Here is a 21,462-nt window from a genome sequence, read left to right as displayed (position 1 = left end):
ACAGAGCTAGCGGTCGAAGAAGAAGAAGGAGTGGAGGGAAACAGACAGAGCTAGCGGTAGAAGAAGAAGGAGTGGAGGGAAACAGACAGAGCTAGCGGTCAAAGAAGAAGAAGGAGTGGAGGGAAACAGAAAGAGATAGCAGTAGAAGAAGAAGAAGGAGTGTGAGGGAAACAGACATAGCTAGTGGTAGAAGAAGATGAAAGAGTGTGAGGGAAACAGACACTAGCGGTAGAAGAAGAAGGAGTGTGAAGGAAACAGACAGAGCTAGCAGAAGAAGAAGAAGGAGTGTAAGGGAAACAGACAGAGCTAGCGGTAGAAGAAGAAGAAGGAGTGGAGGGAAACAGACAGAGCTAGCGGTAGAAGAAGAAGAAGGAGTGGAGGGAAACAGACAGAGCTAGCGGTCGAAGAAGAAGAAGGAGTGGAGGGAAACAGACAGAGCTAGCGGTCGAAGAAGAAGAAGGAGTGGAGGCAAACAGACAGAGCTAGCGGTCGAAGAAGAAGAAGGAGTGGAGGGAAACAGACAGAGCTAGTGGTAGAAGAAGGAGTGCGAGGGAAACAGACAGAGCTAGCAGAAGAAGAAGCAGAAGGAGTGTGAGGGAAACAGACAGAGCGAGCGGTAGAAGAAAAAGGAGTGTGAAGGAAACAGACAGAGCTAGCAGAAGAAGAAGAAGAAGGAGTGTGAGGGAAACAGACAGAGCTAGAGGTAGAAGAAGGAGTATGAGGGAAACAGACAGAGCTAGCAGTAGAAGAAGAAGGAGTGTGAGGGAAACAGACAGAGCTAGAGGTAGAAGAAGGAGTGTGAAGGAAACAGACAGAGCTAGCAGTAGAAGAAGAAGGAGTGTGAGGGAAACAGACAGAGCTAGAGGTAGAAGAAGAAGAAGGAGTGTGAGGGAAACAGACAGAGCAAGTGGTAGAGGATGAAGGAGTGTGAGGGAAACAGACAGAGGTAGTGGTAGAAGAAGATGAAAGAGTGTGAGGGAAACAGACAGAGCTAGCGGTAGAAGAAGAACAAGGAGTGTGAGGGAAAAAGACAGAGCTAGCGGTAGAAGAAGGAGTATGAGGGAAACAGACAGAGCTAGTGGTAGAAGAAGATGAAAGAGTGTGAGGGAAACAGACAGTGCTAGTGATAGAGGAAGACGAAAGAGTGTGAGGGAAACAGACAGAGCTAGCAGTAGAAGAAGAAGGAGTGTGAGGGAAACAGACAGAGCTAGCGGTAGAAGAAGGAGTATGAGGGAAACAGACAGAGCTAGTGGTAGAAGAAGACGAAAGAGTGTGAGGGAAATAGACAGTGCTAGTGGTAGAAGAAGAAGAAAGAGTGTGAGGGAAACAGACAGAGCTAGCGGTAGAAGAAGGAGTATGAGGGAAACAGACAGAGCTAGTGGTAGAAGAAGGAGTATGAGGGAAACAGACAGAGCTAGTGGTAGAAGAAGATGAAAGAGTGTGAGGGAAACAGACAGTGCTAGAAGAAGAAGAAGGAGTGTGAGGGAAACAGACAGAGCTAGAGGTAGAAGAAGAAGAAGGAGTGTGAGGGAAACAGACAGAGCAAGTGGTAGAGGATGAAGGAGTGTGAGGGAAACAGACAGAGGTAGTGGTAGAAGAAGATGAAAGAGTGTGAGGGAAACAGACAGAGCTAGCGGTAGAAGAAGAACAAGGAGTGTGAGGGAAAAAGACAGAGCTAGCGGTAGAAGAAGGAGTATGAGGGAAACAGACAGAGCTAGTGGTAGAAGAAGATGAAAGAGTGTGAGGGAAACAGACAGTGCTAGTGATAGAGGAAGACGAAAGAGTGTGAGGGAAACAGACAGAGCTAGCAGTAGAAGAAGAAGGAGTGTGAGGGAAACAGACAGAGCTAGCGGTAGAAGAAGGAGTATGAGGGAAACAGACAGAGCTAGTGGTAGAAGAAGACGAAAGAGTGTGAGGGAAATAGACAGTGCTAGTGGTAGAAGAAGAAGAAAGAGTGTGAGGGAAACAGACAGAGCTAGCGGTAGAAGAAGGAGTATGAGGGAAACAGACAGAGCTAGTGGTAGAAGAAGGAGTATGAGGGAAACAGACAGAGCTAGTGGTAGAAGAAGATGAAAGAGTGTGAGGGAAACAGACAGTGCTAGAAGAAGAAGAAGGAGTGTGAGGGAAACAGACAGAGCTAGCAGTAGAAGAAGAAGGAGTGTGAGGGAAACAGACAGAGCTAGCAGTAGAAGAAGAAGGAGTGTGAGGGAAACAGACAGAGCTAGAGGTAGAAGAAGAAGAAGGAGTGTGAGGGAAACAGACAGAGCTAGCGGTCGAAGAAGAAGAAGGAGTGTGAGGGAAACAGACAGAGCAAGTGGTAGAGGATGAAGGAGTGTGAGGGAAACAGACAGAGGTAGTAGTAGAAGAAAACGAAAGAGTGTGAGGGAAACAGACAGAGATGGTAGTAGAAGAAGACAAAATATTGTGAGGGAAACAGACCGAGCTAACGGTAGAAGAAGGAGTGTGAGGGAAACAGACAGAGCTAGAAGAAGAAGGAGTGTGAGGGAAACAGACACAGATGGTGGTAGAAGACAAAGGAGTGTGAGGGAAACAGACAGGGGTAGCAGTAGTAGAAGAAGAAGAAGGAGTGTGAGGGAAACAGACAGAGTTGTCTGTCTGTCTGTCTGTGTCTGTCTGTCTGTGTTTGTCTGTCCTGCTATCCATCAGTCTGTCCTTTCCTTTACATCCTGCAAACGCACACACAAACACGCGCACACACACTCGCACTTCCTGAATCAAAGGATCAGTCACAGGGCCCAAACATGGGCATGGGGAATCCTTTCAACCCCTCCTCAAAGGCTCTGGCCACAGCCAGTTTCCATTAGGACTGATGCTGACACATACACACAAGGACACACACACACACACAAACACAGACACACACATACCATTTCAGAGCATTCATAAGGATGGTCATTGTGAATACATCAGAGGAGGAAATTGGTTCAGATGTATAAAAAAACACGGGAAGATTCCAGTAATTGGAGTCGCACTAAAAAGGACATCCTTCAAGGAGGTCGAAAACACAAAGGAAAGAGATGGCAGTGGTGATGTAAGAAGTGACACACACTTGGATACAAGTTTGATATTCTCAGGCATCCAAGCACATAAGTGTAAGGACACTCAAGACACACACACACCCACACACCCACCCACAGCCCCCCTCGAGAACCACTCCCACCCCCTTCTCACTCTCTGGTTCATGAAATAGAACGGGTCGAAGTCCTCCAGTGGGACGCCCACCAGGCCGTTGGGGATGTCGCCGAAGATGCGCGGCAGCTGTTTGCCGGCCTCCAGGTCGGCCCGGGGCCTGGGCAGCTCCACATCTCCCAGGTCCTCCTGGTAGTGCTTGGTGCGCCGGGCCTCTTCCTCGGCGATCCGCTGCTCCACGGCAGCCAGGGACTCCCAGGTAAACCGGTGCAAGCTGTCAGGACCCGGTGGTAGCAGCACAGTGGCCATCTTCTCATCCTGAGTCTCCTGTCCTAGGGATGACTTCACCAGCTACCAGGAGGGGAGGGAAAGAGAGAGAGTATGGAAGGGGAGATAGACAGAGATCGGGAGACGTAAAAGGTTCATCAACATGGCAGTCACACATGGGAGGGTTATCAACCCTGAAAGCAGACCTGAGTTAGCCTATGGTCCTATTTGGTTGCTATAGTAATGTATAAGCAAAGCTTGGGGGGGGGGGGGGGTTGTCATTGATATAGCCTACCATTCATCCCCATTATCTCTTCAGCACGGGCAATGCCTCTCTGTCCTCAAAAAAGATGGTGGCGCCAGCTCTGTCAGGAGGAATGGGTCAAAATTCACCCAATCTATTGTGGGAAGCTTGTGAAAGGCTACGCGAAACGTTTGACCCAAGTTAAACAATTTATAGGCAATGCTACCAAATACTGTATGTAAACTTCTGACCCACTGGGAATGTGATGAAAGAAATAAAAGCTGAAATAAATCATTCTCTCTAATATTATTCTGACATTTCATATTCTTAAAATAAAGTGGTGATCCTAACTGAGCTAAAACAGGGAATTTTTACTAGGATTAAATGTCAGGAATTGTGAAAAACTGAGTTTAAATGTATTTGGCTACGGTGTGTGTAAATTTCCGGCTTCAACTGTATCCTCCAAACACCACCTTCTCTGGCATTATAACTTAAATAAATGCTCATAAAGTGTTACTCAATATTCGTCTTCAGAATCACTTTCTGGGTCAATACACCCATTAAAATAGTCCTCAAATGAGGTATTTCAATGAGAGTCCACCACACAATAAGATATTAAAGATGTTAGACAACATCTCAGGCCTGACCCGCATTAAAGCTTATGGTAAAAGTATCCCGTCCTGTTTTGCAGCTTTATAAACGGGTTCAATTCATCTGTGTTTGACTCCTTGGCCTTTGTGTGGCCCCCTGCGCCAGTATACCATGCATCTGAACCCTTGTCTTTTATTTCCACACAGTTTTAGTTGTTCACCGCAACCGGGCAGCCTGCACTGTACAGACCCCTGACACAACGGACATTGTGCAGGAACAGAACGGCAGTACGCTTGGGTTACTTTTCACCCCCTTACAGCAGAATCTTAACCAACGCAGAATCCTGCCTCTCTCATCTGTCCATGTTTTCACATCAAGCTCACATGACCCCTTATGCATAGTCTGTATAATTATCGTAGTAACCACCAGTCCAGGATTCATGTGTAACATGAATATAATCAACATGTTCCGTGCTTGTATTATAGATATTTGGGGAAATATAAAGATAATTCAATGAACGCTTGAGTTAATAACGTGTTGTTGTGTTTGCATTTGCTGTTTACATCCATGGGAAAGCATGGTGGTTAATTCAATGGACACCTCTGCTTATAATGCGTTGTTGTTATGGAGCCCAGAGATGCTGTCTGAAAAGACCTCTAATGGGGCTAAGAGAATAAGCATTGCAGACTTGGATATCCTGATAACACATCATCACTGAAACAGAATGACTGTACTGTACTGCATTGTACTGTACTGCACTGTGCTGCACTGTACATGCATCACAAGCAGCAAATGCAGAGCTTATTTATTTTCTCATGTCTTTTGTCTATAGGTCTTTGTGTAATAGGCCTACTACGGTATAGGCGATGTGAGATTGTGTGCATGCGGTCATCACTAACATCACAACGTGTGGCCAAGCAGACAGGAGAACAAGGCACCGAAACGGAAGAAAACAGACAACTTGGACTCGTCCAATTACGAACGCTGATTTTTCTTTTATCCGTTGCCAAAACATTTTTTTAAACGTGCCCTAATGAACACAACCCAGATAGTATGGTGCTGTGTGTCCAAATAACATAATGTATTAATTACATTGACTGTCACTAGGGCCTGGTGGTTAGAGCTGTCCCCCGTTCTCAACACATCAGTGACCTGTTAACCCCCCCGCACCGCTACACGGTCAGAGAACAGTAATAGGTAAGATGGCGCCGACAGACATGGCAGCTCTGCTTCTAGCTCCTATTTTTTTTTTCCGCTATACCCGCAATAACATCTGCTAAATATGTGTATGAGACCAATAACATCTGCTAAATATGTGTATGTGACCAATAACATCTGCTAAATATGTGTATGTGACCAATAACATCTGCTAAATATGTGTATGAGACCAATAACATCTGCTAAATATGTGTATGTGACCAATAACATCTGCTAAATATGTGTATGTGACCAATAACATCTGCTAAATATGTGTATGAGACCAATAACATCTGCTAAATATGTGTATGTGACCAATAACTTCTGCTAAATATGTGTATGTGACCAATAACATCTGCTAAATATGTGTATGTGACCAATAACATCTGCTAACACCCTGTAGTCAAGTGACCTGTAGTCTAACCCCCTGTAGTCGACCACCCTGTAGTCTAGCACCCTGTAGTCTAACACCCTGTAGTCGACCACCCTGTAGTCTAACACCCTGTAGTCTAACACCCTGTAGTCGACCACCCTGTAGTCTAGCACCCTATAGTCTAACACCCTGTAGTCTAACACCCTGTAGTCTAGCACCCTGTAGTCTAACACCCTGTAGTCTAACACCCTGTAGTCTAGTACCCTGTAGTCTAACACCCTGTAGTCTAACACCCTATAGTTTAACACCCTGTAGTCGACCACACTGTAGTCTAACACCCTGTAGTTTAGCACAATGTGTTCTAGCACCCTGTTGTCTAGAAACCTAGAGTCTAACACCCTGTAGTCTAGCACCCTGTAGTCTAGCACCCTGTAGTCTAACACCCTGTAGTTTAGCACAATGTGTTCTAACACACTGTAGTCTACACCCTGTAGTCTACCACCCTGTTGTCTAGCAACCTAGAGTCTAACACCCTGTAGTCTAACACCCTGTAGTCTAGCACCCTGTACTCTAACACCCTGTACTCTAACACCCTGTAGTCTAGTGACCTGTAGTTTAATGAACTGTACTCTAACACCCTGTAGTCTAGTGACCTGTAGTTTAATGAACTGTACTCTAACACCCTGTAGTCTAGCACCCTGTAGTCAGTATAGCTGGAGTTCATTGAATGTAAAGGCCAGCTCGGCCAGCTTGACTGAGAGTCCATTTAGGCAAATACAATTCCTTCCCAAAATAGGGTTGATCCACTGGAGTGCACTATATAAGTCACCAGGGGCATTGAACAAGTTAAATGGGCCTTGGATTTCATTTCAAAGGCTCGCTGCCTGCCCCGCTCGGGTCCTTCAGCTGCAGCACATGAGCGCAGGCGTCTAAAGTGAAGTCCGAACAAAAGGGATATGGGGGAAATACAGGGTTTACCTGAGGATAGGAGCGCGAAACTTCTGGGCCAGATGTCGATGATTTAGAACAGCTTGCTCACTACACACAAACACACACGCACGTACACGCACACACAAACACACGCACCCGCACACATACACACAAACAAAAACAACTGGGCAAGAGCAGAGAATATCACTAGGATGCTTCTTTGCATTGTAAAACACATTGCAAAATAGGACTTTGCCACTTTCAGCACTATGATTTATATATGATGGGCAGATAAAGAGACAGGAGGGAAATAAAGAGGGAAAGCAGAGAGGCTATCAAGAAATAATTTCAAGTAGAGATCCCCAGTGCCTATTTCTTTGCTCTGAAATTACAACCCTCTCATTTTTTATATTTCTATACTTCTGATCATAATCAAAACGACGTCACTGTCACTGATGTTTTCTTTTTCTGGTAGATTTGACAAAAGTGAGCTAAAGACCTAAGTCCTGGTAAGGTTCCCTGGCATTGAAACTAATGGGATGAAAACAGTAGGTTATTCAGTAATGCACAACATGCAGATAGAAATATATTGTAAAGAACAAATGTAATTGTCTGCTGAGTAGAATTAGGAATCATGTCAGCGGTATTTCTGTCTGAAATGTTATGAACATTTCACCTCATTGAACACACCACAGCTATTGTGCCATAACCCAGGAAAAACCCAACAAATCATAACTTAACCTAATCTTTATCTCATTGAGGTCAAAATATAGCTTTTCCAAGGGAGACCTGGCACCTTACTTCAGCGCTGGGGTCAAGCCCACCACTCTCTGCCCCCCAATTCCACCCTAAACCCGTCTATCCTGGGACTGGGGATTGACCTGGTATTGCTTTGGGAAATCAGAAATAAAGAGCAACACATGGAGGAGCAGTGTACCAGCGGTGCCAGAGGCTAAGGGCTCAGTCAGAGCCTCTGTCCAGCCTATTCAACCGAAGCAGGGAGAAGAATCTCTCACTTTACAGGCTGTCAACATGATCTGTTTATGTTTCCTATTAAAAAAATCCCAACATGTACTAGGATGTAAGAAAAGCCATAACCCTGAAGGGACCGACTGGATGCTGTGGGATGACTCGTCTTCATACCCACACGTCCGTGTCTCACCATCGTATGGTAGCCTGGGGGGGTGGCATTTTAACGTCATAGATTTAGCCGGTGGTAACTTGTGAAATAGACACTGGCTGGAATGCGGTTTTAACCAATCAGCATTCAGGATTAGACCCACCCGTTGTATAAATACATATAAACAGTTCATCGGGAGATGTGAGGAAAGAATGTTGGTAGATAAGAAACATTATTTGTTTTTCTGAAGTGTTACTGTGCAATTGACGATTCATTCTAGGATTTAAACAGAGTCACATAAATGGACAGAGACTTCGGGTGCATGTGCGTGTCAAGCATGACATTCTCACACTCACGTACCACGGTCAACCGAGGCTGACAGCGGAGTTATTCTTCATCGTGATTGTGTGTCGTGCACCTCTAACCTTGATGCTCAGTTCGCAAAGGAGCCAGTCACTGTAAGAAGCACTGAGCCTTTCGTGGCTGTAAGTCATCCTACAAAATACAGGCTTTGTTCAATTGATTCCATAGTCACCTCTGACTTAATCAATTGTGCTGGCGTAATAGCTGACGGCTTCTTTATCATCAGTTAGTTATTATTGAGACTTTAAAGGTCAATGCTACCGCAATGCTACCGTACCTGTAGACTTCCAGTCATTGTGCTAACGCTAGATAGTATTGGCTCGCGAAACTACAGCTAAGTTCCTTCATACTGCACGCAGTCACATATCCCTTTAACTCCCTATCAAAAGCTTCCAAGTTCCTCACTGTCCATATCACTAAGGAATTATCACAGTCCACACACATCAACACAGTCGTGAAGAAGGCACGACAACGCCTCTTCCCCCTCAGGAGACTGAAAGGATTCAGCATGGGCCCCCAGATCCTCAAAATGTTATACAGCTGCACCATTGAAAGCATCTTGACTGGCTGCATGACCACTTGATATGGCAACTGCTTGACATCTGACCGCAAGGAACTACAGAGGGTAGTGCGTATGGTCCGGTACATCACTGGGGCCCGAGCTCCCTGCCATCCAGGACCTCTATACCAGGCGGTGTCAGAGGAAGGCCTTGAAAATGGTCAAAGACTACAGCCAACCAAGTAATACACTGTTATCTTTGCTACGGTATGGCAAACAGTCCCGATGCACCAAGGCTTGAACCAATAGGACCCTGAACAGCTTCTACCCCCAATCCATAAGAATGTAAATAGTTTGTTAAATATACTGAACAAAAAAATGAATCCAACATGCAACAATTTAAATGGTTTTACTGAGTTACAGTTCATATAAGTAAATCAGTCCATTGAAATAAATTCATTAGGTCCTAATCTATGGATTTCACATGACAGGGCAGGGGCGCAGACATGGGTGGGACTAGAAGGGCATAGAATGAGTTTTTCCCCACAAAAGGTCTTTATTGCCAACATAAATATTCCTAATTTTCATCAGTTGTCCGGGTGGCTGATCACAGACGATCCCACACGTGAAGAAGCCGGATGTGGAGGTTCTGGGCTGGCGTGGTTACACTTGGTCTGTGGTTGTGAGGTCGGTTGGACATACTGCCAACTTCTCTGGAGGCTGCTTATGGTAGAGAAATGAACACTAAATTCTCTGGGAACATTTCTGGTGGACATTCCTGCAGTCAGCATGCCAATTGCACAATCCCTCAAAACATCTGTGGCATTGTGTTTTATGACAGAACTGCACATTTTAGAGTGGCCTTTTATTGTCCCCAGTACAAGGTGCACCTGTGTAATGATCTTGGCTCACTAACAGGAACGTAAACCAATATGTGGACAGAATTTCTGACAAATAATATTTTTGTGAGTATGGAAAATGTTTGGGATATTTAATTTCAGCTCATGAAACATGGGACCAACACTTCACATGTTCGTTCATATTTTTGTTCAGTTAACCAATAGCTACCAGGACCCTTTTTGCACAAATAATTTTGAATCATCACATACGCAGCAGTTACTGTTTATTATCTATTCTGTTGCCAAGTCACTTTACCGTACAGTTGAAGTCTGAAGTTTACATACACCTTAGCCAAATACATTTAAACTCAGTATTTTACATTTCCTGACATTTAATCCAAGTAAAAATTCCCTGCCTTAGGTGTTAGGATCACCACTTTATTTTAAGAATATGAAATGCCAGAATAATAGTAGAGTAAAGAGAATGATTTATTTCAGCTTTTATTTCTTTCATCACATTCTCAGTGGGTCAGAAGTTTACATACACTCAATTAGTATTTGGTAGCATTGCCTATAAATTGTTTAACTTGGATTAAACGTTTCGGGTAGCCTTTCACAAGCTTCCCACAATAAGTCGGGTGAATTTTGACCCATTCCTCCTGACAGAGCTGGTGTAACTGAGTCAGGTTTGTAGGCCTCCTTGCTCAGACACATTTGTTCTACAGGGTTGAGGTCAGGGCTTTGTGATGGCCACTCAAATACCTTGACTTTGATGTCCTTAAGCCATTTTGCCACAACTTTGGAAGTATGCTTGAGGTTATTGTCCATTTGGAAGACCCATTTGCGACCAAGCTTTAACATCCTGACTGATGTCTTGAGATGTTGCTTCAATATATCCACATAATTTGCCTGCCTCATGATGCCATCTATTTTGTGAAGTGCACCAGTTCCTCCTGCAGCAAAGCACCCCCACAACATGATGCTGCCACATCACTGTTAGTCTACACCTGTTGTTTATGAAGCATGTGACAGATCAAATTTGATTTGATTTGATAGGGTTACAGCATGTCTTTAATCTAGCTCCCTTCACTTAAAATGTGCACACACACACACGCGCACACACGCACACGCACACACACACACACACACACACACACACACACACACACACACACACACACACACACACACACACACACTGAGCCTCGCCGAAACCGTTACATGCTTAATAACAAGGGGCTGAGGACAAAAAGCTATCATCGATGACTGGTGACCCCCCTATTTCCACCTCGTGACAGATTATTCATCTGGGCAAGACAACTGTACCCGAACTGAACCCTCTGTGTAATCAACTCCCTCGCTCCGACCACAGGGTAAGAGGAGACAAGAGGGGCAGAGAGAAAAAGATGAGAAATGAGAGTAAATTAAGAAATAAAGAGGCTTGAAAGGGGGGGGGGGGTCACGTAGGGGTCATTGATTTGAGAAGTCATAGTCTCTCAGAATTGGCCTCAGACGCAGCTTGTGTGTGCGTTTATAATCAGTAGCACTGTTTGATTATTCAAATGTGTCCTTGGAGTTCTTGCCAACATGTTGCTTCATTGTTGATTGTTGATTTAAAATTACATTTACAAAATGAGCTCGCACTGTAATACTTAAAGGGATAGTTCAAAATGTCAAAAAGTTCCGTTACAGTCCATAGAAACATGTCAAACGATGTATAGAATCAATCTTTAGGATGTTTTTAACATAAAACTTTAATAATGTTCCAACCGGAGAATTCCTTTGTCTTCAGAAAAGCAAAGGAACGGGAGCTACCTCTCATGTGAATGCGGGTGACTGAGCTCGTTACTGCTGGCAGACCTCTGACTCATTCCTCTCTCATTCAGACCCCCTTTACAGTAGAAGCCTCAAACAAGTTTCTAAAGACGGTTGACATCTAGTGGAAGCCTTAGGAAGTGCAAGATGACCAATATCCCACTGTATCTTCAATAGGGGCTGAGTTGAAAATCGACCAACCTCAGATTTCCCACTTCCTGGTTGGATTTTGTCTCAGGTTTTTGCCTGCCATATGAGTTCTGTTATACTCACAGACATCATTCAAACAGTTTTAGAAACGGTGTTTTCTATCCAAATATACCAATAATAAGCATATATTAGCAACTGGGACTGAGGAGCAGGCAGTTTACTCTGGGCACCTCTGGGCACCTTATTCATCCAAGCTACTCAATACTGCCCCCAGCCATAAGAAGTTAATTTTATCTCGATTTCTTAATTTTGTGACTCCTCTCTTTGGCTGGAAAAATGGCTGTGTGTGTTTTTGTGACTTGGCTCTGACCTAACATAATCATATGTTGTGCTTTCGCTGTAAAGCCTTTTTGAAATCGGACACGATGGGTAGATTAACAAGAAGTTTATCTTTCATTTGCTGTATTGCACTTGTTATTGTGTGAAAGTTACATATTTTCCCAAAATATTTTTGAATTTCGCACGCTGCCTTTTTGGAGGGAGAAGCTTGACATTTAGAGCGATAGAAAGCGGCTTTAGCAGCAGATACAGAGGAAGAGAAGGCAGAGAGGAGGAAGTAGAAGGAAGATAGCTCCTCTGGAAGTTTAGTTTTCCTCCGTTTCCATTCAGCTGCCCACAGCCCCATTCTGTTAGCACACATTCAGACACAGAGTGGGAGGGGAAGGTTGAGCCAGCTAGAAGGAAAGGGGACAGTGAGAGTCAATTGATGCGGAAAGGGAGGAGAGTAGGGTCGAAAAGGTAGAGTCAAAAGACAAAAAAAGGATTTAGCAGAAAGGAAAGGGGATAGGATAGAAGAGGAGAGAGTCGTGGGAGAGGGAGAGTGAATATTGCTGTGGCGCATGACCATCTGGGTAGGAGCTGAGTGGGTAGGGTTGGAGGAGAGATGGAGAGAAAAGTAAACCACGTACTGATTAGAGACATGGAGATGGATTGCAGTGAGATTAGTAAGTGAACAGCCTCTAGTGAAGATGAAGTCAAGCGTATTGCCTGCCTTGTGAGGTGACAGAAAGGGTGAGGTCAAAAGAGGAAAAGGAGTAGGAAAAGGTGGAAAGAAATTAATTGAAGTGTCGGGAGGTCAAAGTCACCCAGTACGATGAGTGGTCAGCCAGTGTCGGGAAATGAGCTTATCGAGATATCAAGCTCATTGGGGAATTGTTCAAGGGCACCTAGTGGACAACAATGTTAAGCTTGAGTGGACATGTGACAGTGGCTGCATGGAAAATCTCCAGAAATGAGTAGACCTGTGCCACCACTGCAACGACCAGATGCTCTCGGACTATAAGAGAACACACAGTCAAATGATGAGAGAGCAGCTGGAGTAGCAGTGTTCTCTGGGGAAATCCATGTCTCTGTCAGGGACAAAAAAGTGTAGAGACTGAAGGACAATATACTGTAGGCTGAGATTAAACTCAGCTTTAATGACCGCAATTCGTCAGTTCCAAATGTTGCCGGAGATTAGGAATTCCACATGGGTAGTGCACGCAGGGTACACTAAATTAGAAGGGTTGCAGCCATGAGGTGGAGAGCGTCTGTAAAACCTTCAAGCAGAGGAGCGAACTAGGATAAAAAAAACACACATACTTGCCAAAGCTACAGAAGAGCAAAATGAGATCATCTGAAAGTAACTAGGTAAGATAGGTAAGATAGCAACTCGGCAGTGCCACTTGACAACTCTGCCGCTTACAGATGCTTATGAAAAAAACAGGACCTACTGAAGTACTAGCACTAATTGCCTAGCAGAGGTGAAAGACACACCTCCAAGGTAGGTTCAGAAATTCTTCCCTCCTAATCAGAAGTAAAGCCTCTGTTTCACCATTTCACACACAGGAGTAGGTTAACTCATTGTCTGACAGCACATTGGGGAGGGTGTCATTTGATACACAAACAAGGACTGTATACTGTAGGTACTGCCACCTACTTACAGTCTTGCTTTTGTCTTGTCATGTATGTTTGTATTTTGTTGTATTTTGTTGCAAATTAATCAAATTGGAAATCAAATTTCCCTATTTAATATTAATATTATTTTCTGCACAACTATCAGATGACGACACCCAAAAAAACCACCAAAAATTCCCTGACTTGATTGCCGTCATGAAAAAACAAACACAGGTTGTAATATGGTTGTTATCCGACATCTATACAACCATACAAACAAACCGTTTAAACAACCCAAAAATGACCAAATGCCAAATGCTAGACGTTGGGATGAGCAAGCAGTGGAATACTCCAGCAATCCTGTTATTAATATCTCATCCAGAGGCAGTGGCCTGGGAGTTGGCCAGTGATCATGGAATGGGAGGATTAATAGGTGTATTAGCTGTGTGTGTGTGTGTGTGTGTGTGTGTGTGTGTGTGTGTGTGTGTGTGTGTGTGTGTGTGTGTGTGTGTGTGTGTGTGTGTGTGTGTGTGTGTGTGTGTGTGTGTGTGTGTGTGTGTGTGTGTGTGTGTGTTCGTTCATGGAAATGTGTGTGTGTGTCTGTGTGTGTGTTAACTGAGTCATTAAGGTCGCCTGCCTTCTGACTGACAGGGACATTCACAGCTCAGGGGGGCGGCTTGGGCTTCGCTGCAGCTTAGTTTGGTTAAATATGTGAGACATCCATCTCGCTCTAAAGTAATGACCGCTGTCAGAGTGGGAAACAAGTACAGTAAATAATGAAGAACACCTGGTTGGGTTGCGGTTGATTTCCATCTGAAATCTATACTCTGTATGGCCAGATCTACTCGGGTGGCAACATGGAGGCAACACTCCTCAAGGATGACTCCACATGTCAGGACTGGAAACAATAGAATGGGAGGACTCGATAACCAAGAGAGAATAATTCAAATGACACTAAGGGTTGACTAGATTAAGCCTAGTCCTTGACAAAAAAATCCAATGGAAAATCCATTGAAATAACTTTTAGTGCGTTTAGTTTCACACCATTTTTTGGTGATATGAATGCTGCCACATAATTGTGCTCTGGTAAATTTGACGGTTATTGACAAATTTCGAGAGGGTGACTGTGCTAAGAGGTGAAAACACTAGAATGAAAAATGAGGTGAATCGCAACATTAGAAAACACATAGTCTCAGTCAATCCCCAGTCAGTGTGTGGAGGCGGAGAGACAGAGACAAAGAGAGAGAGAGAGAGAGAGAGAGAGAGAGAGAGAGAGAGAGAGAGAGAGAGAGAGAGAGAGAGAGGGAAAGAGAGAGGGAAAGAGAGAGGGAAAGAGAGAGAGAGAAAGAGGGAGAGAGACAGAGACAAAGAGAGAGACAAAGAGAGAGAGAGAGAGAGAGAGAGAGAGAGAGGGGGGGAAAGAGAGAGGGAAAGAGAGAGAGACAGAGAGAGAGGGAAAGAGAGAGAGAGAGGGAAAGAAAGAGAGAGAAGGAAAGAGAGAGGGAAAGAGAGAGAGAGAGAGAGAGAGAGAGGGAAAGAGAGACAGAGACAGAGACAAAGAGAGAGAGAGAGAGAGAGAGAGAGAGAGAGAGAGAGACAAAGAGAGACAGAGACAGAGAGAGAGAGGGGGAAAGAGGGAAAGAGGGAAAGAGAGAGAGAGAGAGAGAGAGAGAGAGAGAGAGAGAGAGAGAGAGAGGGGGGAAGAGAGAGAGGGGAAGAGAGAGAGGGGAAGAGAGAGGGGAAGAGAGAGAGAGAGATTATCTCGTGTCAGCAGGTTGTTAGGTGTCAGCAGGTGGGCCTGTCCATATGGATGTTCTGTCTGTAGTGGTGCCTGATTTGAAAGTTCTGCCTGCCTATCTAGATGCCTGCCTGCCTGCCTAAATGCCTGCCTGCTTGGCTGCCTGGCTGCCTTGATTTTGATGTGATTACTTAAGATCCCCATTAGCCAACACCAATGGCAACAGCTAGTCTTACTGGGGTCCGACACAAGGAAAAATACTTTACAGACAAAATACTTTAAAATCTAAATACATTTTAAAAAACATTAACATGTAGTATGTGTGTGTACCTTGTTGCCTGCCTGCCTGTTTTTTTGAAAGTCATTGGGTCAGTCTTTCCTGGGTTTGGCCCTAGCTCCAGCCTTATAACCTGGACTTCCACCTCGCCTGTGGAAGTGCTTCGCTGCTTCGCTGCTCAGCAATCACTTTTCTTTGATTCCCCCGCCTAAAGATTATCAACCAGCAGCTTGTCACCACCTGTGTCCTGTGCCTTTCAGGACGGTGTTGTTTCAGCCACTCTTGCACCATGCCGGGCCAAAGCCAACCATGAGTTATCCCAGGGCCCCCGTGGTGGACGAGTCAACTCTGATATTATTAGACTCCCTGTTAGACGCCCCTCCTAGCTAAATAACACACACACACACACATACACACACACACACATACACAGTTGCTGGTGTCAGTTGGAGTATGGTGACAGGTGTCATTCAGGTTGGAGGAGTCATGCATTGTGCATACTCTCATTGTCCAGTGTCATAGGCTCTGTTCCAATACAACAGCGGATCTTTCGCAATGGAACACAACGTGGTCTGTTCCAATAGCAGCACTAGCATATTATTTTGAATGCATACTCAATACATTGCTTATTCCAAGTGTACATGGTATGTTAGTATGGACAATGGCCATTGTCTCATTGGTTCTTATCCACATGCCTTAGGAGTCTCTTTTAAATTCTACACTATTTGGCAGTGAGGTAAAAGCCTACCCATTGGTTAAAAAGAAGAATAAAACGATGGGCTCCAACAAAACTGTCCAGTTAAGACTGTAAAAGTGAGAGATTTAACTGTCTTGGTCCAATTTTCAGTTTGGCTATATACACTATATACACAAAAGCCAAATTAGTGGATTCAACTATTTCAGCCACACCCGTTGCTGACAGGTGTATAAAATCGAGCACACAGCCATGCAATCTCCATACACAAACATTGTCAGTAGAATGTCCCGTACTGAAGAGCTCAGTGACTTTCAACGTGGCACCGGCATAGGAATGCCACCTTTCCAACAATTCAGTTCCTCAAATTTCTGCCCTGCTAGAGCTGCGCCAGTCAACTGTAAGTTCTGTTATTATGAAGTGGAAACGTCTAGAAGTAACAACGGCTCAGCCGCAAAATGCTAGGCCACACAAGCTCAAAGAATGGGACCGCCGAGTGCTGAAGCACTTGGCGCGTAAAAATCACCTGCCTCTGTTGCAACACTCACTACCGATTTCCAAACTGCCTCTGGAAGCAACATCAGCACAATAACTGTTCGTCGGAAGCTTCATGAAATGGGTTTCCATGGACACACAGCCGCACACAAGTTTGGTGGAGGATGAATAATGGTCTGGGGCTGTTTTTCATGGTTCGGCCTAGGCCTGCTAGTTCCAGTGAAGGGAAATATTAACGCTACAGCATACAATGACATTCTAGACAATTCTGTGCTTCCAACTTTATGGAAACAGTTTGGGGAAGGTCCTTTCCTGTTTCAGCATGACAATGCCCCCGTGCACAAAGCGAGGTCCGTACAGAAATGGTTTGTCGAGATCGGTGTGGAAAAACCTGACTGGACTGCACAGGGCCCTGACCTCAACCCCATCGAACACCTTTGAGATGAAAATGGAACGCTGACTGCGAGCCAGGCCTAATCACCCAACCTCCGTGTCCTACCTCACAAATGCCCTTGTGGCTGAATGGAAGAAAGTCCCGGCAGCAATGTTCCAACATCTAGTGGAAAGCCTTCCCAGAAGAGTGGAGGCTGTTACAGCATCAAAGTGGGGACCAACTCCATATCAATGCCCATGACTTTTGAATGAGATGTTTGACGAGCAGGTGTCCACATACTTTTGGTCGTTTAGTGTATATATTCCCTCCATTTTCTTCACTCTTCTTGGCATCTCTCTCTCGCTCTCTCTCTCTCGTCGTCCAGGCAGCTACAGTGATACATCTAATGAGACTGTCAGTTAGGAAACGCTGATCGAATTATTTCAAATCCATAATCTCCTTCTTGTCCACAGATGGAAGTTTACAGCAGTTTAAATGTGTTCCCTTGGCATGCCACATTTGGTTAGAAAAAATCTATGTCTATGGTGCTGCTTCAGACTTAGGCCTAGGTTGCAGTTTGCAATACCTGGACCAAAACATCCCAAAAACAGCTTTACGTTTGTGACAATATAGTGTATAATACACAATTCCTAAGCTCTTAATGAACTGCAAAAAAGCAACAGAAAATCAACAAATCAGATATTGAGTCCTTTTTAAGACAATTGGTCACATATTGTGTTTTTATGAGGCCTTCCCTGCATCGCAGAATGCTGTACTAATTAATGAGGAGAAATGGCTCTCAGAATCCCACACATAGACTACCTGTAGCTCAGTCATTTAGCAGAGTGCTCCGCTTAAGCCTTCACTGCACAGTATGTGTTCTTCATAATAAACTGGCTGATTTGAGCCTTGAATGCTGATTGGCTGACAGCCATGATATATCAGACCGTATACCACAGGTATGACAAAACATTTAATTATACTGCTCTAATTATGTTGTTAACCATTGTATAATAGCAATAAGGTACCTCAGGGGTTTGTGATATATGGCCAATATACCACGACTAAAGACTGTGTCCAGCCACTCCGTGTTGTGTCGTGCATAAGAACAGCCTTTAGCCGTGGTATATTGGCAGTATACCACACTCCCTCGGGCCTTATTGCTTAATTAGACATCAATGTTCAGGTTGATTTTAATTTAGCTTGAAAAGAGGTCAGAAAGGATTGGTGGTTTTTGATAGTTTGTCTTAATTGTCAGTGTGTGGCGTCCATACACCACAGTCAATCAGTTCTAATTCCACAGATATGGATACCATTAGAGCTATATGAATCATTGTTCAGCGCTCCCTGTCTTTGCCAATTACTTGTGCAGCCTTGAACGTCAAATAGGCAGCAGAGTGATAGTGTAATGGGCAGAAACCCTGTCACCCCTCTGCTCTAGTTCAGGGTGAGTCTCCACTCCCCATCACAGTGTTTACTGAGCTACAGGGGGGACACATTGAGATCAAATTCTCTGCCAACGTGAGCAAAGTTCAGACTCTACAGTAGACAGATGGGGAGGGGGAAAAATGGCTTATGGCTTTGGGGTAGAAGCTGTTAAGGAGCCTTTTGGTGATCCGGTACCACTTGCCGTGCAGTAGTGTAGCAGAGAGAACAGTCTATGACTTGGGTGAATGGAGTCTTTGACAATTCTTTGGGCCTTCCTCTGTCACCGCCTAGTATATTGGTCCTGGATGTCAGGAACCTTGGCCCCAGTGATGTACTGGGCCGTACGCACTACTCTCTGTAGTGCCTTACGGTCAGATGCTGAGCAGTTGCCATACCAGGTGGTGATGCAACCGGTCAGGAGGCTCTCGATGGTGCAGCTGTAGAACTTTTTGGGAATCCAGGGACCCATGCCAAATCTTTTCAGTCTCCTGAGGGGGAAAAGGTGTTGTCGTGCCCTCTTCACAACTGTCTTGGTGTGTTTGGACCATGATAGTTTGTTGGTGATGTGGACACCAAGGAACTTGAAACTCTCGACCCCATACACTTTGACAGAGCACTATGTATTGTAAGTGAAGCGGCACAGCATTCCCCCCCCTTTGATTTTGTCCCCTTGGATATCCTTAAGGCATTCTCTTGATATAATGTGTATGTCATAACAAACCACCCACTTCCACTTTTAAGGAAATTCATAATCCCCTTCATTAGAAATGATTAAATTGTCCATCTTAGTAATAATGTTTTAGTAATAATTCCCCCGAGGCTAAATTGAGGCCTACTGAGTCAATTTCGAATCAAAACAAAGTTCACTGCTAGTTAGTTCTGTTCATTTCCTATGCATAACATCGTTACACATAGTCAAACACATAGCCACTACAGCCAGATAAAATACAAAAACTACTACTACTGACATATTTAGAGTTGGTAATAGCCGAAAAATACAGGAATTTCAAACCCAAACCCTAAATTTGACCTAATATGTGCATATTTGAGACAAAGCAACAGCACAGGAAGCTTTGCCTTTGCCTAAATTCACCAAACTCTGTTTTGGCCCTGTTCTGGTCCTAAAATGACATGATCTTGATCATCCTAATAGCCTTTACATTGATTCGCTCCCTTTCCGTCTGTTTTATGGATGCAGAATTGCCTCACGCTCTCGCGACCCACTTAGATTCATCTTGTTTGAATCCTCTCCTCCCCACCTTGTCACAGTAGTTTCCTGCTAAAAGAGCAGTGTAGCCTCTTTAATAGAACTCAGGGCTTGATAAAGCTCATGCACTGTCATGAGGCTCGGTCTCATGCTTTTCTTTCTGTTTTTCTCTGCATTACTGGCTTTTTTGGGTTGTTCATCTACTCCAATCTGGTTTTATGTATGTCTTGACTTATCGTTTTCATCTGTACTTTCAATACATTTGAACCGGATCAGCCTTGTGTTAAAAATACTTTATGGTCAAACATACACTTTGTTGTTACACACACACACGCGCGCCTGTGCACACACACACAAACAAACAAACACACATACCCACTAAATCTCACATACACACAGGACATCATACCCAACTGGGCAAAAACTGTCAATAAGAATTTGTTCTTAACTGACTTACATGGATAAATAGAGTTTAAAAAAAATTTTAAAAAATAACTGTTGCGCTTTTCTACATGATCTGTCTATTCTAGCATTGAAGTCTGCCAACCTCAGCACGGCCTTGTCAGACATGGGAAAGAGCTTGACAAAACACTGTTGGAGCGCAGTGCATCTAGCTACTACAAGTGTGATGGCCATATTTCCCCTGAGGCTACTGCCGACATAGACCAGGGTGGATGCCAGAATCAGTGTGTGTATAATTCATAATGTATCCAAACTGGCTTCCAAAAATAGCTGTGTCTCCTCTCCTGTACAATGGAGGCAATGTCACAATCTATGGAGAGATATGTACAGTGTTTCCCCCTTCCGTGTCTGACACATTTGACTTTGTTCAAAGTATGTACTGAATGATCAAATCAATTTGTATTTGTCACATGCGCCGAATACAACAGGTGCGCCGAATACAACCTTATAGTGAAATGCTTATTTAAAAGCTCGTAACCAACAATGCAGTTTTAAGAAAAGAGTTAAGAAAATATTTACTAGATAAACTAAAGTAAAAAAAATGTTTTAAAGTAACAATAAAATAACAATAACAAGGCTATATACAGGGGGTACCAGTACCTAGTCCAGGTACCGGGTACAGGTTAGCCAAGGTAATTGAGGTAATATGTAGGTAGGGGTAAAGTGACTAATATGTACACGTATGTTTGATGGCTAACACTGACAAAACATCCCTCCTTTGCTCCTCTTAACCCTCAAATCTCCTTTAATTTCTGAAAAGATAAACCGATAGAGATACGTGTGGGGAAATATCCAATGAATGAAATACTCCATTCCAAAATAAATATCCTTTTGAAAAGGACCTATCTGAAGGGAAACTCTGTGAAACTAGCTCAACTGGACCACAACTAGTAATGGAGCTGAGGATATCAGATAGCAGAACACAAGGGCATCCTGTCTGTAAACCACTGATGTATAGCCTCAAAGCTAAGTGCCTCCTCTACTCCTCGCTTTAACTTGGTTTAAACATCAAGATGGGTATCTAGGAATGATCTACTGACCAGAGAAACTGTTGAAACCTCAATGACAGCTTTTTGATTCACTCCAACAAGATATTTGTCAGTGGCGAATAAAAACCTCTACTTTTCTTATTATTATTTAGTTGGCATTCTGTAAGGTAAAACCCCACAGGGTTTCAGACAATGGACTTCCTCTGTGGAATTGCATTTATTCCTGCGTCTTATGTTTATGTGTCATCAACATTCTTTTATAGACTGGGTGGTTCGAGCCTTGAATGCTGATTGGCTGACAGCCGTGGTATATCAGACCGTATACC

The 21,462-nt window shown here is 44.0% G+C and overlaps 1 protein-coding gene across 2 annotated transcripts in view; it reads right to left on the bottom strand.

Annotated features, from left to right (window-relative positions):
• LOC109909635 (sodium channel protein type 4 subunit alpha) overlaps nucleotides 1-21,462 on the bottom strand; it is a 207,742-nt gene that overhangs the window by 176,386 nt on the left and 9,894 nt on the right. For both annotated transcript variants that reach the window (XM_031796748.1, XM_031796749.1), the window contains exon 2: nucleotides 3,193-3,501. In XM_031796748.1, the coding sequence (XP_031652608.1) occupies nucleotides 3,193-3,459 (267 nt within the window). In that variant the 5' untranslated portion in view covers nucleotides 3,460-3,501. The remainder of the gene's footprint in view (nucleotides 1-3,192; nucleotides 3,502-21,462) is intronic.

The sequence above is a fragment of the Oncorhynchus kisutch genome, linkage group LG18 (genome assembly GCF_002021735.2).
Source record: "Oncorhynchus kisutch isolate 150728-3 linkage group LG18, Okis_V2, whole genome shotgun sequence".
Lineage (NCBI taxonomy): Eukaryota > Metazoa > Chordata > Actinopteri > Salmoniformes > Salmonidae > Oncorhynchus > Oncorhynchus kisutch.
The sequence above is the reverse complement of the archived record's forward strand: the minus strand, read 5'-3'. Positions and strand labels throughout refer to the sequence as shown.